Raw genomic sequence first — 23,566 nt, 5'->3', positions numbered from 1 at the left:
CTATTAAATGTTTTGATTCACTACAATCGTTCAATTAATAATACATATGGAACTTGGAATCGATTGTGAAACTTGTGACATGGTAAATTCTAGGTTCTAGAGTATGGAAGGTAGCTTTCAAGCTCCAAAAAATGATGAATATGTTCTAACGGGTAAGTTCCAAGTTCCAGATATAACCTATACGGAATATGAAACCACTCACTTCTAGTACTTTTCATGTTACTGTAACGATTAAGATTATGTTACAGAATAGAAATTCCACTCTTGATTTAGGCAGATAAAAACCTTTCTTTACTTAACCCGCACATGTTCATTAATGCAGAGCTGGAGATTGGATAATCGTGATGCTTAAATCTAACGAACTACCGAAGTTTGTGGAGAAAGAATTAGAACTGGGAAATCATAATAAGCATGGACACAGCCTAAAAGGAAGAGGCAGAGGCGTGACCAATCATACTCCAAATTTAAGAAAAGCCAAAAATCCCCTGAATAATTTTATTGGCTAAAAATAAATTAACGCAATTGCAAAAATTAAAAAAAAATAATTAAATAAACAACGTGGCAACATCAAACAAGTGAATGTGATGACCGAGGCCAATGGTTGGTTATGGAGGCCGAAATGAATAGCAACCCTTGCTTTGTCCCAAGAAAATCTCTCCTCTAGAATCTCTTTCTTCCTTCCTCAAAACTCAGGGCCTTGCTCAATTCCATCTCCAAAATCAGGGTCTCTCGTTCTCCTCCTCCTCCTCCTCCTCCTAGGGTTGGATCTGATCTCGTTCTTGATATATTTTACCCTCTATTGCTTTCATCTTCCCAGCTGAGGACTTCTCTCTCTTGTTTGGTGCACAAAATGGTATGTCCCTCACGAGGCCCACCCTTTTTTGGTTTTCTTGGTTTCGAGGAGTCGCTTCTTCATATAGAGGCCGGAAATCCAGTGATTGGTATCAATGTGTTCATTATTCCATATATGGGGAGACAATGGCGGATCGAATTTGAAATTTGGCTGATGTAGATGCTCGTAGATGCTCGTGGTTTTACCTGAGAGCATGGTTCGGCGAATATCGATAGGTGGAAAAACTAGGACATTGTATGGACGAGATTTTTAGCTGCGCTTTGCAAGAAACACGGTTTGTTTCATTTGATTCATCAGCGTACCCGAGTGCGCCAGCGCTTGAAGATAACAATTTCTCGTCATGTGAAAGTTATTGCGCATATAGAGCCTGTCAAAATGTTCATTGGTGAAGAACAATTGGTTCACATGCATGCAGAAACTTTTATTCGTTTGGCCCATCTATGTCATCATCCTACAAACAGAGAAGAGATTTGTATAAACCTTTGATTTTCGCAAGTAAGTGAGACGAAAATTTGCAGGCGAATTCGGCGTCCGGAATGGCAGTGAATGACGAGTGCAAACTGAAGTTCTTGGAGCTAAAAGCAAAGAGGAACCACCGGTTCATTGTGTTCAAGATTGATGAGAAGATCCAACAAGTCAGCGTGGAGAAGGTCGGGAGTCCTGAAGAAACCTATGACGATTTCACCGCATGTATGCCCGCCAATGAGTGCCGATACGCTGTTTTCGACTTCGACTTCATCACCGACGAGAACTGTCAAAAGAGCAAGATCTTCTTCATTGCCTGGTAACGGGAAGCTTTCCAATTCCAAGCTTGTGCTCGTGTCATATTGCATGTTTGTGTACAACTAGCTCTTGTTCCCACTTGCTATACCTTTAAGATATTGTCATGACCAATTATGTACAAATTTAGTACCATCTTGACTATGAAGACATAACTTTTCTGATTATGACATTCAGAATAACAAATAGTATGAAGGGTCATGACAATCTTGACATTGACATAGGCATATTGTACATGTCGAATATGACCACAGCACGTCTCTTTTGTCCATTATTTTGTACGTTATCCTTAGTGATCGACTAGTGTATATCTGTGAAATGTGACTTTTTAACAATTGTTTTGCGCTCTTTTGGTTGGGGGAACAGGTCGCCAGATACATCAAGAGTGAGGAGTAAGATGCTATATGCGAGCTCTAAAGACAGATTCAAGAGAGAATTAGACGGCATTCAAGTGGAGTTGCAAGCAACTGATCCCAGCGAGATGAGCATCGACATCATCAAAGGGCGAGCTCTCTAAATGAATGGATCCCTTAATTTATGAAATTATATCTTTCTATGTATCCCAGTGAGCAGCAAATTTTGCTTCTTCTGTATGTTCTTTGTGGGCTATTTGGATTTAAAGAATAATTGCGTCATTCTTTCTCAGTCTCAAGGAGAGTGCATACGTCATAGCACTTGGCTAGAGAGAGAGAGAGAGAGAGAGAGAGAGAGAGAGAGAGAGAGATCATGCCAACAATCTAAACATTGGAAGTTTTCACTAGAAGCCCAACCATGACTGACCCTCAAAGGCTAATTATATAATCTCAAACAAGTGCCCCTCATTTTCTTTCTGCCCCTGGCCAAACAACTGCTAGAAAATGTCAAAACAAAGCTAAACTATTAAAAGGGATTCTTCTTCCCCTGGAGGGGCTTCTTCATGTCCTTGTTCTTGTCTTTGTCCTTGCTGTTGACTTCTCGCCAATAGTCATTCTCCATCATCTCAACTTGCCAAGTGGAACGAGCCGCCTTCTCATTGAAGGCTTGGAGCGAAGGAGGGTCAAATGGAGGAGGGAGAGTGCATGGGGCTCCTCCTCTTGGGGACATCACCATGGACTCCTCCATGAACCTCCTGTATGTCCCATTTGATGGGCACGCCATTGTCTCTGAGCATACCTCTACTGCCTTTGGTGGTATTCTTGGCTTGTATGTCAATAGCCTTCCATACTCACTCAGCACATGGTACATGTAGTCATACACGTACTCCATCTTCAGCTCATTGAATATGAAGTGGCTCCCACCATTTGCGATGGTCTTTGCCTGGCACAAAAAGATCAGTCGAATGCGTTTGTTGATAAGAAGTTTTGAAGATGAGTCGGTCTGACATGGATTTGAATTAGACAAAACAGTCGGAAATTTGAACAAATTTCGATTATCGATTGTTTTGTAAGTGAGAAGAATAGGCGTCGGTCGATAATCTAAATTTGGCACATGAACAGGACTCGACAATTAAGAGAGAGAAACCTCGTCGGTGTGGTTGTTGCCCCATTCCACGGCGAACTTGAGGGAGGTGCATTTGGAGTTGTCCCTAATTGGCCAGTAGTGTTGCAAGGGGACCATTCCTCTGGTGAAGAAATCATAGTAACTTGGACGTACGAACAGAGTCATAGAATCGCATGCCAGGATGTACTTCTTGCTTACAGACCACGCCCACCCATCAATGTATATCTTATAGCTGTCAAAATCCAACAGGAACAGTTACTCGTGAACGCTGTTTACCAAGGAAAGCAAGTGCAAGTAGCTAATCAACTCTGTGCTGTATACCGATGGGTACACTGGTCCTCCAGGTTGGATTGCTTGTACCCTCGTTTAGATTGTTTCCCCCAATCCTGCCATAAGAGTTTGATCCTCGTAACATGTGTTAGAGAGTTCTAATAGACCATAAGTGCACCGAGTACATGTAAGTTCATATACAATTAATGAATTTCATATGCGATATTCATCTAAATTGACACGAAACATATGATTTTTTTTTCTTATGCTTTCGCATATAAATCAAAAGGTATTACCTGTTTAAATAAGCGGGCATTCCAGTCATATTTATCCGTGACATTGCATTTGAGAAGGTCTCTTCGGGTGGAGGCCACATCAGGGTTCCCTTTCCAATAAGCATAGGGCACTCTATCTTCCCACTTAATCCTCTTATTGCCTTCTCCTATGTCCTTCAACACATGTGTCCATGGTTTAATATTTGTCTCCACCCTACATATTTGTATCAAGCCACATCATTCTCCTAATAAGGATTTCATTTGGAAGTAAAGAGTTAGTAGCTATGTTCTTATACAGCGAGCGAAACTTGAATTTAATTACCATCCCCAAAAAGACCAATCTGGAAACACTATGTCCAACGTCTTTCCGTCCCCGCAATATCGGAATAGCGGCGGCGGTCCTGATTTGGGGCGTCGATAGTCCTTCATTTGGATAAGCGGCCGATCGTCACAGTCAAACATCAGCTCCAAATCAGGCAATCTTCCAGGGTATCGCCTAAGGAGTTGCAATATGCCCCACAAGGTGAACACATCCCTTGTTTGTACCGCCGACCTGTACTTCTCAACGTAGGCCCTCCCGTCGAGGACCACGAGCCTGAAATGCGCTGTCCTGCGTGCTCTCTCGACCATGTCCCTCGTGATCCCGGTCTCCTTCCATGGCCGCAGATCTTCATGGATCCATTTGAAGTATGACGGGCATTGACTTGTTGACGCATGGTTTTGATGTTGCTTGGTGAGGTTTTGAGTGATGGGGTAGTTTCTTGGACATGTTTGAGCGAGTTTATGGTTTGTGCATTGGAGTGGGAATACTGGTTTCTTTGGTACTTTTGAAGTTGAGAAGATTGGTATTGGATAAGCACCTGAAAAGAGTGATTGAAACTGGAAATGCAAAATGAAATGTAATTAATGTGGCTTCCATCAGTTCTAGGAAAATTGCGCTAAAGAATAATAATCATCTCTCAATTGCAACGAAAATCGGTATGTAACGATGGGTTACATCAAGCAAAGGTCTGTCATGTCTACTTACTACTTTGATCCAAACGGCAAACACCAGAGCGCCGACCAAAAGGAAGAAGAAGAAGACTAGAACCAGAGTTGTGGTCGCGCTTTCCTTCTTTAGCTGCCTAAACCGTGCTCCGGTCAGGGTTTGCTTATGAATTCCATGACCAGACATGGCCAAATACTTCTCATTGATAATCATCTTCATCTGGTCCTCGATTCTCTCTCTAGCAGTCAAACATTAGGATCACATAGCAACACTGATGTAACATATAGCATAGGAAGACTTCCCACGTACACGTGATAATTGAAGTCTCATGTTTACGATGCATTGCACAGGCCGCAATGCATGCAGGAATCTGGCGCTCTTCTCGCGGGCTTTGCAAGTTTAAACGGACAAGCACAGCAGAGAATATTATAGGACAGCGTCGTTTTCTTCATGAAAACCATCTGTTCTCTTCACGTTTAAATGCCTACATACGCAAATTCCATCGTCCATCGCATATGAAACGGAAAAGGCGGCTTCGAATTGTAAGTTAGCTCATTTAACTCGTCGATTCCGGGCAAAATAAGCGGGGAAAAAGGAACCAAGTCATCGAGTTCTACACATGATATGGGTGCTTCGAGAGCGTTGAGACGTATAAAACATGCATGCACGGGCAACTACCATCGAATTCGAGGGGAACGTGACGGACCACAACAACGCCACAGCTCTTTTAGATAATTAGTACGGTGATTGTAACGATCCGACTTGAAATGCGCAGGTCAAGTCTCAAGGACAGCGCTTTAGCTTTTGATTTAGGGTCGGGTCTAACATTATACATGTGACGACATCTTTGTTAATTGAAGAGCCACGGGACTTATACTCAATTGAGAAAAGTCTGGAAATTTTTTTACTCTCAACTCAGGGATCTCGCCACGACGCGCCACGACGCCTTGGGAATTTTAGTAGGTCCGGCCAAATCCACATACGATATAGCCCATTAAAGATGTCTCCTCTATATATTCTCATTCTATTAGTGATTCGGAGGTTTCTATAGTGGTAATACAGCAAATATATATATGTATGTATGTATGTATGTATATCCAAACTGAAGATGGTGATTCTAATACAGATCGGAGTGCATTGCTGTGTTTCCTTTTCTCTGGGCTTAGCTCTTTATTTGGGACAGCCTTGCACTGCATTTATTCTTTATGCCGAAACAGCGACCTCACCTTTCTGTTCATCAACTTTATTCCCAACGCATTTCGTTCGATATGAGAAGGGTCAAGAAACACAGTCAAGCAAAACGTCGGCCGACCAACGACCTAGTTTTCGCTTGCTTTCTATTTTCTTTGGCAAAAGCCTAAGGCTGAGATATGGACCCCATCTATACAAAGCCATTACACTTATAAAAAGAGGGGTTAGGCCCAATTCACTCGCAAATCATCAAAAACGGTTTGGAGTCAAAGCTCTGAGAAGTTGATAGTTTAAGGCATGAAGGGAGAGATCACAGTCACACCACCAGAAGAGAAAAGCAATGAGTCCACAGCGCTCGTTGCTGCTCCAAGTAAATCGACCTCTCTTCTTCGGCCTCCTTTATGTTTCAGTCTTTTCTTTTCTGTCTCTTTGGCTGGAGAGAATAACGATCTTACTGTCACCAAAAGTTAATAGTGCTCTGTCATTATGAGTAAGTAAGATGGCACGACATGTTTACGCTCGCAGCAAATGGAATGATAAAATTATCTTGCGCTCATTTCTTGGTTATTCTTTTTTAGTTCTGGTTCTGATCACGGAGAAAAGGCTATGAATAATCTGATCTTCCCACTGGAAGTGAATTATAATGTCTTTTCTAGTCTTAGGAAAGCTGTCACAAGCTCAAGGGTCACCTCTAGGTTCGTTCTTGATTTAGGTCCCTGAATTTTTAATTTATTTGTCCTGATCTAACCACTATTCATATTCTCTGTCTTCTTTGTATTTTTCTTTTTGGGGGCTGCATTATGAATCTCGCTTGCTTGCAAAACTTTGCACAGGAATTATTTTGCATGAAACCCCTTTAAAGCAGGGGCATGATATATAAAACTTGTGATATATTTAATGGACCTACTTTGAAACACGAACTCCATTAGTGCACCAATGAGGCCGATTAAAGTACTTTGTCATCACATCTGTAAAGAGATGGAATTGGATCCCAGGTTCATTCTTTCCCAAAGCTGAATTCGGTGATTGGCGTATTAAAAATGGTCACTTTCGTTACACTATGCTTGGTCTCTGTTTTAACAATTCCAAAATTGGGTTCTCCACTTTGCTTTCTCTATTCTTTGGATTTCAATAAGAACGATACGTCTCTGCCAATTCTTTTCTGTTTAATCGAATGGAAAAATAGCCACTCTCTGTCTTTTTTCCCCTTTCCCTTAGGAAGTATCAAATAACTAAGGAAAATAAGGTCCTTTCCTGAGGTGATAGGAAGTGAAAGGAAGTGTATATGACCCGTTCTTATCTTCTATTGCTTCAGATTGCTTTATGATGAGGTCTGAAAAAACACGGTCTAAGAGAATCCCTTAGTTCAGAGCCGAGTTAAACCCAGTCATGTGGAGTCGGCGTTGACATTTGAGCTCTAGACATTGTTCGACATATAACGTGTATAGATCTCAACCGAGTTCGCTTATTGCCTTCACGTGAATTTGGCGAAGACTTCAAAAAGACTGTGTCCGTATGATTAGTCACGCTCATCATTTCACGCAAATCTGTTGCTTGACCTGAGACCTCAAGAATAATTCCTTTTTTTTGCAGCGACTATTGTCTGTCCTAGGTGCAGGGTACTGGACCACACTAGTAATGCTAATGATTGACACCTCCTTCTGTTAATTGGCTTTGCACAAAACATGGAGACCGCAAAACAAAGCGAATGAAGCATAAGTAAAGCACTTCTCATTTACTGAAGTGATGACGTTAGCTGCAACTTAGCATAAGACACCAATCACTCAATCTCCTCTCATCCTCCAGAAATTAAAACTAGCATTGAGGGATGGATTTAGAAGTATAAATACCATGTCGAGAATGTGTTAGCAGTTGGAGAAATGCTGTGGCTTTTCACTTCATTGTAATGCACTTCAGTCGTCAATACTTGCCCGAGAACAATTATTTCGGGATATACATCCAGTAAATATTCTGTCTTCACTTCAATGTAATTTGTACATATTAACAGAGGCACTGGGTACAGCGCAGAATAAAGGTTCACGTGGATCAGCCGATAGGGGTGAGTACTAAGTGCTTGCACATCTAGAAAGAATTGATCTTACCCAGACTTCTTTTATATCGTTCCTAATAAGGACGCCATAATGATTGTATAGTGACAGAATGAGTTTCTCAATTTCCATTGTAATCATCTTACTTCTAACATGATTCGAGATCTACTTTGTGTTATATCGTCGAGTTTCTATCTTTAAAGATCCTAGATGCATGATGAAGTTTCCTCCCAACTGTATTGACCCAGATTCTCTGTGCTGTGCTTTTTGCAGACCTGGCGCTAGCGAAAGTTGAGAAGGAAAAGAAATTGACATTCATAAAGGCATGGGAAGAAAGTGAAAAGACAAAGGCAGACAACAAGTAAGCCATACACATGACACATCTTCTTGGAGTTTTGAATTGGGTTGCCTTAGCTTAATGCTTGAATTTCCTTGAACAAGTAAAAGCCCGAAATTATGATCATGAGGGAAAGAGTTCTTTGTTTTCTTTTAGGAGTGTTTTCTAACCTCCTGCTTATTTGCAATCGGGTTGCCAGTGTGCGTTCTTAACTAATCTCTCGACATTCCTGTAATCACACATACCGAATGGTTATACTTATTCCCATCTTCCCAACCTTTTTTACGTCAGACGTCCTAACGTAGTAATGTGTGCTACTGAAGTGCCGAACTCTTCATTTGTGTTCCGACCATTAGGAAAGATAGTTCGTTAGCACATTCTTCATGAAAGAGTGCTCAACCCCAAGCGGTGGATACTCTGCTTCATCAGTTGCTTGACCAAAGGGGTTGTGTTCACAACTTGGTGCATATTGTCAGTAGCAACTCCCTCTTACACGTCGGCATGCCGACCCATGATGTGAGCTAGGCCTATTATGTTTGCCCTCCTGAGTCTGAAACACCATTGAGCTACTTGCAAAGAAGTTTATAGTGCTAGCTCTTAATAGAGTGTGTCCAACCAAAGTAAGATTTTTGCATGAACAGGGCACAGAAAAAGATGTCTATAGTTACTTCTTGGGAAAACAGCAAGAAGGCTACTAAAGAAGCCGATTTGCGAAAAACAGAGGTAACATTGGCAAACTTCCTCTTTTACCAGTATCTTGTGTCATGTGCTTCTTTCTTGGTTATTCTCAGTTTCATATTCATGGTACGCAGGAAGGACTGGAGAAGAAGAAGGCAGAACACGGGGAAAAAATGAAAAACAAGGTAGCATTGATTCACAAGCAAGCAGAAGAAAAGAGGGCAGTAATCCAAGCAAAACGTGGTGAAGAAATTCTCAAAGCAGAGGAAGTGGCTGCAAAATACCGCGCTACTGGGTACATGCCGAAGAAGTTCCTTGGGTGTTTCTGAAAATTGTTGATCTTGGAGTGACAATAAAGCAATTATAATCACTCTCCCAATGGACCATCGAAATTGTTTTTGTCATTTCATGCTGTCGGTGTGTGAACATTGCTGAAAAAGGAAGATAACCGCCTGTCTGTTTGTACTTTCATGACAAACGACTTGTTTGCCATGTGATATCTGTAGTCCATAAATGGTTGTGATTGATCTTTTCCCATAATTCCTATGAAGGGAATGATATGTCTAATCTCTGGCTACTGGTTCGGATGTAGGTGGCTTGTGGCTTTTTTGAACCATATTCCAACTCCAAACACTTAAAAACAACTGCCGAACAAATTTAAAATCCCTCCCTAGGGTCAGTAATTTTGCTAAGCTAAGCAAGAAGGGGCTTATGAACTTCATGCTTTTTCTTAGATAGTTATTTCATGCCCATTCAGTAGCTCTACACAGATAAGCAGATTTCATGGCCTATCTGCAAACTTCTGCCTGAACAACCACCCTGTGGAATTTTGAAGTTTACAAGAACAATTGCTGCCTAACAGGAGGATGAGACAGAGAAAAGCAATATAGTATCAGTAGAGACTTCCAATTGCATAAGTTGCCAGGAACATGAGACCCATTTGTGTAATGCATTAATAGGGTCCAGAACAAGAAAATTTCTAGATACAGCAGAACCAAAGAGACTAAGCAAGTCAGACATTACGATAGAGCCAAATGTTATGTTCACATCCCCTCTTGCCAATGGAAAAAGCTCAAAACTCTAGCAGGAGAGGCCTTATAAAAGGCAAAGGCTTAGCCGGGTTTTCCTAACTGCAAATATTTCAGAACTTTCTAAACTAAACCAGAAGATGAAGCATATTGATCGATATCTCCTCCTAAGAAGCTAATGTCATTGTTGATAGGAAAATCCAGCAGCAGCTGCAACGCGGTGTCTGATGAATCTTCTAAAGCACTAGAGCCAGAGGACTCTGTCCCTGCAGCCATTTGTTGGAAGTAGGATTTGTACGTCTCGCATTCCTTATCTTCGTCTCCATCATTTGTGACAGCAGCAGAACCACCCAAGGAGGGACCCATTTCAGCACTGATGGCTGAATTGGATTCACACTTCGCACATGAAGATGCCGGAGAAACAGGGCTTCTTCCCATTTCCATGTTTATCTTTCTGAATGATTCTCCAACTTCTGAGTTCCATAGCCGGAGGAAATGGTCGGCGTCAGCTTTTTGAAGAGGAAGTGGATTAAACAGGTTAGATTCCCTAGAAAGCCGAGCTTCAGCTTCGAGCCGAGCACTGTCCCACTGTGCCATGTGACGAGTGACTGTAGATGCGGTTGAGTTTGTCATAGGGCCTCGGGTCAGGAAGGGTTCATGAGTCTGGGGGTCGAGGCCCATGCAAAGAAGACGCTTCTTTAGATGGGTGTTCCACAGGTTCTTGATCTCATTGTCCGTTCTTCCAGGAAGTTGAGCAGCAATAGCAGCCCACCTGGCATCACAAATGGAACATGTCAAAGGCCTACACTTATGTTTTCAATTGCAATGTGTTGAAGTCCTAATCATCTACGATAAAAGGAGCAGTTCTAAAATTACTTTTAATCACATGTTAAATTTAAATTAGTAGATCCGAACCAAGTGAAAACCAAGTTGCTGACGGTTGAAGCAAGTACGGGACATTGTATATCTACAAAATAAACGGCCTAACGTAAGAAAGAATTGAAAAGTGCATCTTCATGATGCTACCTGGATAGTGTCATTATTCTGGGCCATTTCTTGACCAAAATTTGCATGTTAGCAAGGTAATACGTACTGCTCATCAACTTGCTTAGAACAAAATGTTTGAGAGTCAACCACCATCGATCTTCCAAGACTTAAAAGGTCAAGTGCCATAGGACAACAGTAACTGATATAACTCCAAAAGGGTATCTTTCATCTTGTTAACTATTCACGATCCAAAAGCAAGCAGAAGTTTTGTATTTCTACTCAACTAAGCCAGCCAAATCCAAGGAGATGGTTATTCAGCCTAAGCACTAGGCATGAGTCTTGGCGAGTGTAAGATAGACACCTGTTACCGAGTATTCCATGGAGCTGAATGACCAGCTTCTCCTCCTCGGGAGTAAAAGGGCCACGTTTTATGTCTGGCCTGAGATAGTTCGTCCACCTTAGCCGGCAACTCTTGCCGCAACGAAGAAGACCTATCAAGCAGCAACGGCACAACCATCACCAGTGTATGAACTCACAACATCAGCATATATTACAAGCCATCAAGTACAGAACTATGTTTGAATACTGACTATGTTTTCGTAAAGCTGCACAGCATCACCTAAAAGAACACTACTCCGCCCATTCTCAAACTCTCTGAAGCTAAAAGTTTGCAACTTTGCCTTTAGAACCACGCTAATTCCTCTCATAAGACAAGTTTCAAAGAGGCCCTTATGGTGATCAAACATACAGTAAACCGAAAAAAGAACAAAAAGGGACAAAGTTAGAAGAAGAAGAAGAAAAGGAGGAGGAGAGGAGTGTTAATCCAACCTGCAAGCTTGGGGAGAGAACGCCAGCTTCCATGGCCATTCTGTCTGATATACTCAACAAGAATCTCATCTTCCTCGGGCGTCCATGGCCCTTTCTTCAAATCCTTCTTGTCACAGCATGGCGTCCTTCCCATTCTCCCTCCCGCTCTCTCTCTCTCTCACAAAGTTACCACAGCATTACCCGGGAATAGAAGACCCTAGGAGAATCAAGAAACGCCTTCGAAGCTCATCATCAGTCGGCGAGTGAAACAGAGCAAAAGAAGTACAGGGTAGTAGTAAAAAGAATATCTTGGAGAGAGAGAGAGAGAGGAGCCACCAGAGGATCATGTAACTCGTGAGGAGTTTTCTAAATGCCCATATCGATTTACTCCATCTCGGGGAGGGATCGAGATCGAACTGACTACAACTAGTGGGAGGGGAAGGACGGTCGGCGAGCTTTAAGCTGTGGATTGCATTAAATGTCCCAGTATTCTTGCTGGGAGAAAGATATTAATGGCGAACGTATCAAGTATGAAAGTAAATGCATCGTATTGGTCCTACCAAGAAGTGCTCGTTCGTACCCAAGAGCGAAACGAAGGAGATTCGGGAAGGAGGAAGGATTGAATATTTTGAAACCATCATCACTCAAATGGGTCATAGCTTCGCTGTAGCTCTTGTGCAGAAAAATGAACACCATTTAAGGCGGGCTTTCCATTTTTTGGAGGTTTTTAAACAGGGTGGGAAGAGAGAGAAACCCCGTGAAGTGACAATCAAGAAGGGTTGCATTAATGGCGGGTGGCATTGAAGAGAGAGAGAGAGAGAGATGGAGGAATGAGATCTCAGGAGAGAGGTTGAGTGCGTCCTGCCATTTAATGAGCTACGACTCTATGACACGATATGAATTTTTTTGGGTACGAACACAGTCTGAGGTGACAATCTCTCTCTCTCTCTCTCGCTTCTGCTATGCATTCGTTCATTGATGACTGCTAGCTACGGTTCTACAGTTTTTTGAGTTTTTTTCCCATTATCTTGCACTGATTATGATCGAATTACTTCATGTGAAACATGTCTGTTCTAAAAGGATGACTTATATGATCTTGTGGGGAGAAGCTTCGTCTGCGGTTGGACGTGAATCTGTGGTGAGCAATATGAACCTGTCTCTGCATTGCTTCAGCCCGCGGGGTGAGCTTCGATGGATCCGGAGTTCTCTTCTCAAAGAATGTGTGTGGTGGATATTAAGGATACATTCTTCGATCCATGTCGGAAACGTCTTGGCCTTCCTTAGCATACTGGAAGTGGTCCGATTTGCCAAAGAAAACAATACGATCATATTTCAAATCAAATATTTCATCGTGAATGCAAAAGTTGATTGATAAGGTTAGGGATAATTCGAATGGATAGCTTTTTATGAGTTAATAAACAAAAATTTGTTCGCAAGAGCGACAGACGAATCAATGATGAAAAGAGATGTCAAGAAACAGGGGAAAAGGAGGCAATAAATGCGGTCAAAACCAGCGAAGCTCAGAACGGGAAAGCGCCTCCCGCACCATGTCTGTTTGACTGAGCTGAGTTTGCGTGCCCGGTTCAGTCACCTCGGAGTCTCTGGCACTTCCCGTTTTCACTATAACATTCTGGGAGAGATTAAAAAAGGGTTCTCAAACAAACAATCGCTCGTGTACCATACGGGTTAGTCTGCAGTCTTAATACGAGCTCGACGTACTTCAGCACGGACGGATTCTGTTCTTCAGTCCAATGACGGAATCAGAGAAGGCACGGTACCAACAAGTAACCATAGATTCGGCCACGGTTAAACCGTCAGTGCAATATATGCACTGGATTTCAATCGATTCATCACCATTCTCATCCACCTACATATAAAATTTGGTCACTAAGCCATTTATTTAGATCATTTCCCCCCGCCACAGGCACGAGGTGAACTCAAATTGCAAAACGGCCACTACATACACGAACTTTGTTGATCAATCGCTTCAAATACAACGTGTTCTGTTCGAGTGGACTCCGCTAAATCCTAGTCCAGCTTAGCCAGTGTTAGAGACAAATTTGAAGCAAGGAACAATAGGTCACGCGCGTTGGATGCATGTCAGCATACAACATCTACAATCTCCTTTACAACAAATCTTGACCCAAACACGAGAGAATTCTTGATTCACAGTTTCCAAATACCACCAATACTAGTAGTCCCATTAGACATCACAAAACCAGATCAATTTGGTAAACTTATGCGCATCATCATGAAATACGACATTTTGGGAAGCGGATAGAAGACAGAAGAAGCATGGATACAAACCTACCCTGGTCAATCTAAAACAGAAAGAACAGAGGGAGAGGCTGGTAGTTAAAGAAGTCGAAACAAAAATGAAAAAACGAAAAATGAAAAAAGGAGGAGGAGAAAAGCAAGAGATAAAACCCAAGGTACATCTGTCAACAGTGATCAATCTTTCTAAAACAAAGGGAACAAAAGCATTCGAGACGATACTGGTGATAACAAGAGGGAAACGTCTCTTGAGGAAATTCAAAGGTAAATTGAACCCATACGTCTTCCGGAGACTTGTGTAGAGATCATCTACCAACTCTCAGGAAATCTCCTGATAAAATCCGGGTTACACAATCCAGACACCATTAAAACCATTCTTAACACTCATATTTGGGCGTCCACCAAAATGTCTCTCCTCATATTAAATCCCTCACAATTTACCCTCCGAAAGCAGCCCGCGCCCGCGCCCACTTATTGAATCGGGCAGCTTCAGTGACCCTGAAACCAGGAGAAGTGACATCAGCAACGTGTTAATAATAATTGAAACGGGCATACGACAAAATCTTATTTGGATTAGTCCAATTCATGCTATACATATGTAAGCGCATGTACATCTGTCAACTTGTAAAAATTGAGGTTACCAATTGATACTTAACAAATCTCGTAATAATATTAAAAAGGAAAAAACACAATGGACAGAAAACCATGCACTGTGCTGTAAGAAGAAAATGTAATCATTCGAGCACATTCCATGACTACCAACCAATGATCAATGAAAACTCTCTCGCTTTGTACAAAGACACAGAACCTTATTCTTGCAAGTGATGAATGAAGGTACCCTCAGACCAAAGTTAGAGCAAAAAAAAAAGATTACCTACATGAGAACAATTCAAGCAATGTGTTGAAATTTCACATCAACATCACCGCCAAAATAGTTCACATGATAATACCCACTAAAAGAAGAGTAGGTATCATAGCATCAGTAACAGATAAGAAGCATGAATCTTGACGATTCTTCTATCGATAAATGCTCTTCTTAAATAAAACATCAAAAAGAGAAGGCAATAAATCTCGACCATCACTCACCATTTCCACGTCGGTACTGCACCAAGATTTCCCCATATATCACCGACAATATATTGCCTGATCAATATGTGGAGGAATCTGTTTTATCTCAGTTCCAAGTTCTTGCTCAATCCTATACCTGTAGGAACAATTTAGGCAAATTATCAGTAACCATTTGGCTAGCAATTCCAGACAGATGAGGGAATGAAATGCGTACAAGTTGAAGCGATCCTCATATGTGATAAGATTGACAGCCAAACCTAGGTGGCCAAATCTTCCTGAACGACCAACCTGCACATGAAACCAAGAGAACTCATGATGCTTCACATTAACGCAGAGAGAGACAGACAGACAGAGAGAGTCTCCCAACATTACCCTGTGCAAGTAAGTTTCAGAGTTCTTGGGGAAATCAAAGTTAATAACGACATTCACAGCTTGAATGTCAATACCCCTAGTGAATAGATCTGCAATGTTACCAAATACAAAGGAAAAAGTTCATCAGATGTGACTAGAGAAGTAAAAGAATATGCATGCAATTATTTCAATGAAGAAACATATCGATGCCACCATACAATCACACCACCCCAAGAACCACCAAAGAAGAGCGGCATAAATTAACCATCAAAAGCCAAATCTCTCAAATAACTATAAATTTTTTGCCTCTAAAAGTGTGTAATACCTTGGATGTACAGAAACTATACTGTAATCAAATTCCTAGCAGCCGACTGGTACTCAAGTATAAACATCAAATCACAAACAGACAACTAAATCCTAAAACCTACAGTAAGAAAATAACAGCTTGCACCCAATACCCTGCTCAAAACAAGGAAGAGAGAAAAAACACAAACCCAGATGAAGCTGAAGATACTTATGCTACTTTAATGTGATAAATTGAAGAAAAATGTAGAGATTCAATTTGTAACAATTTGCATGACAAGTACAAACAGACCGGCTTGCACATCCATGGTAAAAAGTACCACAAAGTAACCAACAGGACACACCAATACATACCAGTACAAACAAGATTCCTGCAGGCACCATTACGGAAGTCATGAAAAACTCTGTTCCGATGGTCTTGCAGCATCTTGGCATGAATGTAGAAGCAAGAGTAGCCAAGTTCGGTTATTTTCTTGGCTAAAAGCTCCACCCGATTGACCGAGTTGCAAAAAATGATTGATTGGTTGATTTGAAGCTAGAGATAGAACAATGTCTTTGTCACAAATGGTCCAAATCATAATAGGGAAAATTTCTTGAATCATCAGCTATTAAAACAAACCTTTGAGAATAGTGTGTTGAGACAATGCACCTTCTGCCGTTCTTCAACAAAAGCATAAAATTGAGTAATACCTTTCAGTGTGAGCTCATCCATAAGGTTAATAACATAAGGTTTCTGCAAATATCTATCCTTGAAATCCTTCACAGTAACAGGAAATGTGGCCGAATACATCAAAATTTGACGATTGCCTGGCAAAAACCGAATCAGCTGCTCCACTGATGGTTGAAATTCTGGTGACAAAAGCTTATCAGCCTGAAATACATAGATGCACATACATTAGATCTTTGGAATTCAATTTCTATAGGTGAAAATTTGAATAGCTTAGCAACAACGAAGGATTCCATTTTAATTTAAAAAGGAATGAAATGAACAAGGAGAACAACCCGCCTCCCCGACACAAACAAATTATTTTAGAACAAGAGCACACATAGCTTAGCAGCTTGAGCAGCACAATTGGCATTAAAAAAAGAGTTATGGAAAAGAATTAATATCCCACGAATGGAACTTTCATAAAATATAACTGAAATCTGAACTTTAATGGCAACGCAAATCACCAAGCTAGATAGATCAGCAGATTATTACCTCATCCATAACAAGCATTGAACAATCTTTCAATATGCACACTCCCTTCTTTGCAAGATCCAAGATTCTCCCAGGTGTTCCAACAAGTAAATGAACAGGTTGATACAAACGCATAATATCATCCTTTAAGCTGGTTCCACCAGTGGTCACCATCACTTGAATTTGCAAGTGCTTCCCAAGCTCCTTACATACTTGTGACGTCTGAAGAGCCAATTCTCGAGTAGGAACGAGTATGACAACTACATAAAATTAAAGAGTTGTCACATATGTCACAAGCAACTGCATCAAATAATGCGAGTAACTAGATGACTAACTGGCAAGCAGTTAGAGCAGCAATACAACTGAATAACATTACAAGTTTCACATACTATCCAAAATAATGTAGAACAAGATACAACACAAACCTTGAATAACATTGTTATCTTGATCAATCTTTTCCAAGGCAGGAACGCAGAATGCAGCAGTTTTTCCAGTTCCATTTTTAGCTCGAGCAAGAATGTCACTACCAGTTAGAGCAATTGGAATGCTTTCTTCCTGGATAGGAGAAGGTCTTTCAAATCCTTTCTCATAAATACCCATAAGGAGCTCGCGCTTCAGAAAGTAATCCTCAAATTCGTTTCCTTTAGTTGCTGTCACATCCTGGTGTCAAATTCAGAAGTTAAGAGATAAAGCCTTTCAACATGGAATCTAACATATCCAAATTAATAATGAAAACATCTTCTGTCACAGATTTCCTAACCATCCGTTCATTTCATCTCACACGAACAAGTCAGAGGAACATCAAAACCGAGTATTCAGGGTCCATTACTAGTACCGAATTTGTTAAAGTTAAATAGAAAAATGAGGACACACTGCATGAACTGAAAAGAATAAGCAAGAAGGGTGTATTGCTATCAGCTTTAGACAATAAATGACAGCTCCTTAAATTGTTTGACAATAACAGCTACTAAAAATTACCAAATGAGAGTATCATATTGTTCGCAGCAATAGAGTAACTATGCTCCCTCCAATCCCCAAAAATTTCCAAAAGTCTATTTGTCATCAATATCAATCTTTACTGTAAACTGCAGCCTTGAAAAATTCAAGCTGCCGCTACAGCAAAATGGGTGGATATGTGTGTGGGCACTGCATGTGCACATGAGAGAGAGAGAGAGAGAGAGATGGGGCGACCAAATTTTATGACAAAAAAAAGTCACATCTTAGCTGATGGCACAAGCCAAACACCAGTATCCGTCAAGCACAAGTACAACAATGAGTTCTCCTCTCACCATGCTTTAAACACATGAACATTTAAAGTTCTCATAACTAGTCATTTTCAACTTCTAAGAATAATCAAACATATTTAAATTTATAAGTAACTTAAACAATTGCCATTCCCGGGCTGATATGTGCCTCATACCTCTGTCCTGTAGCGCGTATCAGGTGGTGGTATCTTTAGTCTTGCCTTCCAATCTTGTGAACTAGAGGGAAAAGAATTAAATGTCAGTATAAAACAATGAGCTAGTGAGATGAAAATATCAATAATGCAAGAAGAACAAGCATGCGTACACAGAAAGCATTCCTGCTATTGGTGGGGAAAAATTTCAAAAATGGTATAAATATAAGCATATTGGCAAAATTCCAAAGATCGGCCAAATAAACTTCAACTAGTCGATTAAAAAGAAACTTCCAAGAAATAAGGTTAAATCATCATAAATTTCCTGTTGAAAGACCCATTTTCACATTGTAACATAAGTTAGGTAACCAATGAGAAAACGATCTCTCTACCAAAATAGGTAATTCGTGAACTTCCCTAAACTCCACTTCACTCTATCATACAAACATATCGTGTGCATGACTTTTTGCAATAGATGCTAATGGAATCCTTCATTGAGAGGTAAAGAATTAAATCCTTTTAAGGAATGAAGTTTTTGTTCGGAATATTAAGAAAAATTGAGAAGCATAACGCAAAGGCGGAAAAATAAGTATTGTCAGTAAATTACTCCAGGTTGTTCTATGATTATCAGCTGTGCAAAGAAAGGCACTTCACAGAAGTCAACATATGAAGAAACCAAGGTGCCTTGACACGATATTCAATTGATCAAGTCTTCAATTTTTTTCTATAACCATCATAATTTTGCAAGCTCGTTATTAAGGTAAGTTCCTACAAAAGATCAGACTAATGACGTATACAACACTTAAATTCTTGAATTGAAGTTCCCGAAGTTTCCACACATGGGAACTCAAAATGCGTCAACCTAAAGTAAGCAACCGGTGGCATACGCAAGCATCAATGCCTATAACAATGTCATGGCGAGGTCAACAAAGGCAAACACGAGTTGCAAGACATTCACTTTCGACTGCAAAATCATCAACAACACAACTAATCGACGTATTCCACTCATAATCTAACCTCTACGAACACAACGAACACTCATAACTAATACACACAAGCACATGTGCATTGTAGCAAGTATAATGGCACCTCGAATCAATGGCCTCCGACTGCACCGTCTTCTCGACCTCATCGACTGTCGAGTCTGCGCTTCCTAATTGAGTTCTCCTAAGCCACTGCTGATGCTGCTGGTGCTGATGCTGCTGCTGCTGCTGATGATGCTGCTGCTGATTCTGCTGGTGATGCTGCTGATGATGCTGCTGCGGCTGCTGTTGGTGGTGATTCTGCTGATACTGCGGTAGCTGTCCTAACTGGCCTCTCTGCACATACTGCGGCTGAGGCGCCCTCGACTGGAATGCGGGGCCTGCGTTCACGCCCCTGCCGGCGCCGATCCCCGGCGGATACCTAGCTCTATTGTTCATCATCGCTAACCACGAATCCACTAAAACAGAAAACCTAACAAGTAACAACTACAACCTTTCCTGTATACACAAACTGCGAACGAACCAAGACTACAACCTAACGCTCCTCTGTTTGCGAGAAGACAAGCAACAACAAAAAAAAAACCGAAGAAAAATCTGCAAAACCGAACGACCGCGCCCTATACAGACACGAAACGGAACCCCGTTAAAGCTTCTAGGGTTTGAGGGGGGACGAACGGGGCAGCGCGCGGGGTCGATTGGGAGGCGGAAACCGTGGGTACAAAAAGAGGTTACCGACTTCCAACGAACACGCGGGCGATTGCGAAACCCTAGGGGACGATCCGCCTGCGACGGAGGAGCAAGGTTTTGAAGAGAATCGCGGTCCGCGAGAGCAAGAGAGAAAAACAAAGAGTATTTTTACAGATCTAGGGCAAATGCCCGAGGATCGGAGCGGTGGCGGCGGCGGCGACGCGGCGGCGGTGCGGCGGAGGAGGAGGGAGAGAGCGGCGCGTGTCAGCGCGTGGCGGAACGATTGCTCATGATCTTTTCCAGGGAAGCGTTTCTGCCTGCGGGAGAGCTCGAAATGATGGCGGTGACGACGATGGCGGAGATAACGATGGATCGGGTTGGGGGTAGAGGCGGTTTTCTTCTGGCTTTCTTTCCTTCTCCGGCGGCGTAGGTCGTTGAGAGCGATCAGAGAGTTGTTTGCGGAGAGGTCCCTCGATTTTTGTGTATTTATGAAATGGTCCCTTGGGGGGAGTATTTATAGACCTTGCAGGGTGAGAATCTTGACTTTTGAGGGCGAGAAGCGGCTTTCTCTTCTTTTCTTTTTGTTTTTTGTTTTTTGTTTTTTCTAGATTGAATTAGTGGAGCTCCAGCTCGGATTTTCTCATGGAGTAACGGTAGCACGATTGAGCTTTATCAAACCGAAATACAGAGTATTTGAGAGATATTTGGGGAAATGCAAATTGACCTGAGGTGCATTTGCTTAAAGTATATACTGTTTGATTAAATGGATTTTTAGTGTGTTTTTTGTAAAGTAGTTTAGAAGTAAAAATAAAAGGAAGAGAAAAAAATAAATAAATTACTTAGTTGTCAAAAACCTTTGAAAATGTTGGACCAAACGTTTCAACTTTGACACAAATAACTTCTAGAGATTTTTTACTTTTGGGAAAACTGAACTAAATGTACCATAAATGAACTTTATGTTGATATTGAAAGCCTTCTTAAAAAGGCGATCGATGATATTTCAATTAGCCCCCTTAACCACGCAAACGAAATCTTACGTGAAATATGTACAAAATAAATGCTTCATTTTTTTTTTTTTTGCAGGAAATGAATAATTTGAAATGATTGCTTGGATAGTTTATAGACACAAATGAATGAAATGGATTTTCACTATCTACGAAAATGTATAGAAGTAAATTATTGTTGATGACGAAAACGTTCTCCATCAATTAATTATTTCAAGTTATCATTTTTAGAAAAATATTTATTTTAATAGGTAAGGATCTGAAGTGTAGGGGTGTGCATGGTCCGGGCGGGGGTTCCCGACCTAGAACCGGGAACCGCCCACTAAGGACCGGTTCCGAAAAATTGGAATCGGGATCCACCCGTTTGTTGCATGGATCACCTAGGGAACCAGGACCGTCGATCGATCCGGTTCCCAGGGTGGATCCATGGAACCGATCTTGACGCGAAAACAATTTTGGTTTTCAACATAAAACGACTACGTGACATCAAAGCAAACTAAAGAAAGAAAAACCAAATTTAAGTACGTGGAGATGGGACGGTGGGAGAAGTAAACGTAGCAAAATGGTGATAGGATTAGGGCCGAAGACGAAGGGAGTGAGTGAGATCTAGGGTTTCTTTTAGTAATTTTTTTTAATATTAAAAAGGTTCCGGTTCGGTCCGGAATGGGCGGGCGGGTGGATCCACCCATGGGGCAGGGGAACAGGACCGGTACCCACCGGTTCCCATAAGTGGAACAGGGAATCGGTCCGGTTCCCTCAAGAACCGCCGGTTAGGGCGGTTCGGTCCGATTCCGAGCGATCGGGCGGTTCTCGGGTATTTTGCACACCCCTACTAAAGTGAACTCATTTACTCAAAAAAAGGATCAAAATGAATATCATCTCAGATAAAGGACTAAAGTGATTAACTCTATTTCAAACTGGGGTCTAATGAAGCACATGCTTATCACATGCCATTTTCCAATCTATGATTGGGGGCATTTTCGTCCAGAGACTTTTGCCTCTATTTTTTCATTTCTTGTTTACTCTCTTCTTTTTCTCAGATTATTGTTCTGGAACGTGTGAACATCTTCGCGTCTCCGATTCTCATTGGAAATCTTCCGTTCGGGTTATATGATAAGTTCCTCCTAGGCGCTGGACCCACTCAGTTCAATCATTCTCTGTTGCGTTCCTCCGCCGGTTCTAAGTTTTCTCTTAATTTATCTGCCTTCAGTTCTTGAACTCTTATGATTTACATAAAGCACTGAAACAAGCAAACAGCCTTATCACTATGTAACCGAGAAGTTGGGTTTTCTGAAAATTTTAGGACACTGATTCGAGAAACAATGCAACAAGGATTCAGCAACTCTGCGTGATGTCCCAGCGTTGGGACTATTCACTTCTCACGTCCACAATGGGGAGCTTCACGGAACGAGGGAATGAGGAAATGCATTGGATTGCAGGTCCTGTAATGCCGACCTCGTCGTCGGCCTTATGGAGTGTCCTACCGGGACTTCGTCGCGCCTTTCGGGAATCGAAGGCGTGGTTGGTTAGATCATTGAGTCCTGCTGAGTTCTCGGTTCGCCGGCAAAATTCTAACCAGCCATTGCTCAACTTGAATAGCCAAACGTCATTAGGATCCGGGTCCTCTGTGTCAATTAGTATTTCTTGTTGTCTTTTGTAATTCGGCGTTTTGAGAGTCGGGTGTAAAGATTCGACTGTTACAATGGCTTCCTCGAGCGGGCCTTGAGAACCCAAAAAAAAAAAAAAAAAAAAAAAAAAAGCCCATGAACGAAAATGCTCTTCATTATGATTTGGAAACTGGAATGTCAGACCTACATATAGGTCTTATTCGAGCAATATTCATTTTGAGCCATCTTTTGAAAAAAAAAAAAAAAAAAAAGCTCACTTTATAATCTTATTTGAATTTTTTTCTTTTTTTTAAATAATCGAAGCCAAATTGACATAAAATTTTACAGCATTGAAAGCTTCGATTTTTTCATTTTACTCTCTCTCTCGCAGTACATTTTCTTCTTTGAAGTTTGTCTCTTTGGTGCTCATCTTCTCCTTGCATTTACTTCAGTCGACCGGTTTGCAGGGCCAGAGCGTGTTGATTGCATCGGTGAGGGCAACGATATAAGGGGATGAAACACTTTCGCCAGCGTTATATTAACGAGCGTTTCGTAAAATCAGAAAAAAGAAGAAGAAGAAGAAGAAGAAGAAGAAGAAAAGAATGAAAACTAAATTAATAATATCAAGCAATGTAGAGTTGTCGTTAGTGGTGACCCCTGCCTTTTCGAGTAGAACGGGAGGGGCAGTTTCTAGTTTCGTATCATAATCATGCGGCGTCACAATCGCTTCGCGTCGGATTCAAGCCGAACGCACTGTCTTCTTTCCCTGGCCCTGAACTCGAAATTCGACTGTGACGCGATTGGTAAATAGGTCGAGATATAACATGCTTGGCGTATTTTAAAAAATTACGACCTTTCTGCACTAACATGTCTAACTACATTTAAAACGCATCGTGTCAATAGATGTAAGGTGTTGATGTGTTTTAGTTACACGCGTCTAAAGCGTGCCAAAACAAAAAAAAGATTAGTAGAATTCATCCGCATGTAGCACA

At 41.4% G+C, this 23,566-nt stretch overlaps 5 protein-coding genes across 6 annotated transcripts; 2 read left to right on the top strand and 3 right to left on the bottom strand.

Annotated features, from left to right (window-relative positions):
• Positions 1–706: 706 nt before the first annotated feature.
• LOC104442088 (actin-depolymerizing factor) lies at positions 707–2,229 on the top strand. The gene is made up of 3 exons (XM_010055387.3): positions 707–853; positions 1,372–1,637; positions 2,000–2,229. The coding sequence occupies exons 1-3, from the start codon at positions 851–853 to the stop codon at positions 2,148–2,150; spliced, it is 420 nt and encodes a 139-aa protein (XP_010053689.1). The 5' UTR covers positions 707–850; the 3' UTR covers positions 2,151–2,229.
• A 283-nt stretch (positions 2,230–2,512) lies between these two features.
• On the bottom strand, positions 2,513–4,302 carry LOC104443210 (O-glucosyltransferase rumi homolog). The gene is made up of 5 exons (XM_010056549.3): positions 3,980–4,302; positions 3,679–3,871; positions 3,434–3,498; positions 3,134–3,344; positions 2,513–2,929 (listed from the first exon to the last, which is right to left on the bottom strand). The coding sequence occupies exons 1-5, from the start codon at positions 4,285–4,287 to the stop codon at positions 2,513–2,515; spliced, it is 1,194 nt and encodes a 397-aa protein (XP_010054851.2). The 5' UTR covers positions 4,288–4,302.
• A 1,670-nt stretch (positions 4,303–5,972) lies between these two features.
• LOC104442087 (remorin) lies at positions 5,973–9,452 on the top strand. 2 transcript variants are annotated; one of them, XM_010055386.3, is made up of 5 exons: positions 5,981–6,206; positions 7,845–7,895; positions 8,158–8,245; positions 8,863–8,944; positions 9,034–9,450. In XM_010055386.3, the coding sequence occupies exons 1-5, from the start codon at positions 6,134–6,136 to the stop codon at positions 9,226–9,228; spliced, it is 489 nt and encodes a 162-aa protein (XP_010053688.1). In that variant the 5' UTR covers positions 5,981–6,133; the 3' UTR covers positions 9,229–9,450. The 2 variants fall into 2 exon arrangements, with proteins under 2 accessions (XP_018727904.1, XP_010053688.1); XM_018872359.2 differs by lacking the exon at positions 7,845–7,895 and having other exon boundaries at positions 5,973–6,206; positions 9,034–9,452.
• Positions 9,453–9,816: 364 nt separating this feature from the next.
• Positions 9,817–12,113, bottom strand: LOC104442086 (transcription factor MYB17). Its single transcript, XM_010055385.3, has 3 exons — positions 11,743–12,113; positions 11,276–11,405; positions 9,817–10,699 (listed from the first exon to the last, which is right to left on the bottom strand). The coding sequence occupies exons 1-3, from the start codon at positions 11,873–11,875 to the stop codon at positions 10,051–10,053; spliced, it is 912 nt and encodes a 303-aa protein (XP_010053687.2). The 5' UTR covers positions 11,876–12,113; the 3' UTR covers positions 9,817–10,050.
• A 2,011-nt stretch (positions 12,114–14,124) lies between these two features.
• LOC104442084 (DEAD-box ATP-dependent RNA helicase 8) lies at positions 14,125–20,453 on the bottom strand. The gene is made up of 10 exons (XM_010055384.3): positions 19,383–20,453; positions 18,318–18,378; positions 17,323–17,557; positions 16,919–17,157; positions 16,337–16,588; positions 16,072–16,252; positions 15,436–15,524; positions 15,278–15,351; positions 15,082–15,199; positions 14,125–14,493 (listed from the first exon to the last, which is right to left on the bottom strand). Exons 1-9 carry the CDS (start codon positions 19,715–19,717, stop codon positions 15,121–15,123), a joined length of 1,545 nt encoding a protein of 514 aa, XP_010053686.2. The 5' UTR covers positions 19,718–20,453; the 3' UTR covers positions 14,125–14,493; positions 15,082–15,120.
• Positions 20,454–23,566: the final 3,113 nt, after the last annotated feature.

This window comes from Eucalyptus grandis, chromosome 4 (assembly GCF_016545825.1).
Source record: "Eucalyptus grandis isolate ANBG69807.140 chromosome 4, ASM1654582v1, whole genome shotgun sequence".
In the NCBI taxonomy this organism is placed as follows: Eukaryota; Viridiplantae; Streptophyta; class Magnoliopsida; order Myrtales; family Myrtaceae; genus Eucalyptus; species Eucalyptus grandis.
This window is presented reverse-complemented; position numbering and strand designations above follow the sequence as displayed.

Excerpts from the sequence above, each read along its gene's own strand:
- LOC104443210 (XM_010056549.3), bottom strand. The coding sequence starts at position 4,287 with ATGGTCGAGAGAGCACGCAGGACAGCGCATTTCAGGCTCGTGGTCCTC. Across the intron at positions 3,499-3,678 it reads ATGCCCGCTTATTTAAACAG|GATTGGGGGAAACAATCTAA; the intron begins GTAATACCTTTT and ends CTCTTATGGCAG. Across the intron at positions 3,345-3,433 it reads GAGGACCAGTGTACCCATCG|CTATAAGATATACATTGATG; the intron begins GTATACAGCACA and ends GGATTTTGACAG.
- LOC104442086 (XM_010055385.3), bottom strand. The coding sequence starts at position 11,875 with ATGGGAAGGACGCCATGCTGTGACAAGAAGGATTTGAAGAAAGGGCCA. Across the intron at positions 11,406-11,742 it reads TTCTCTCCCCAAGCTTGCAG|GTCTTCTTCGTTGCGGCAAG; the intron begins GTTGGATTAACA and ends GCTGCTTGATAG. Across the intron at positions 10,700-11,275 it reads CATGGAATACTCGGTAACAG|GTGGGCTGCTATTGCTGCTC; the intron begins GTGTCTATCTTA and ends TTGTGATGCCAG.
- LOC104442088 (XM_010055387.3), top strand. Across the intron at positions 1,638-1,999 it reads AAGATCTTCTTCATTGCCTG|GTCGCCAGATACATCAAGAG; the intron begins GTAACGGGAAGC and ends TTGGGGGAACAG.
- LOC104442087 (XM_010055386.3), top strand. The coding sequence starts at position 6,134 with ATGAAGGGAGAGATCACAGTCACACCACCAGAAGAGAAAAGCAATGAG. Across the intron at positions 6,207-7,844 it reads AGCGCTCGTTGCTGCTCCAA|AGGCACTGGGTACAGCGCAG; the intron begins GTAAATCGACCT and ends ACATATTAACAG. Across the intron at positions 8,246-8,862 it reads AAGACAAAGGCAGACAACAA|GGCACAGAAAAAGATGTCTA; the intron begins GTAAGCCATACA and ends TTGCATGAACAG.
- LOC104442084 (XM_010055384.3), bottom strand. The coding sequence starts at position 19,717 with ATGATGAACAATAGAGCTAGGTATCCGCCGGGGATCGGCGCCGGCAGG. Across the intron at positions 17,158-17,322 it reads AGATAACAATGTTATTCAAG|TTGTCATACTCGTTCCTACT; the intron begins GTTTGTGTTGTA and ends AATTTTATGTAG. Across the intron at positions 16,253-16,336 it reads TCAACACACTATTCTCAAAG|CTTCAAATCAACCAATCAAT; the intron begins GTTTGTTTTAAT and ends TTCTATCTCTAG.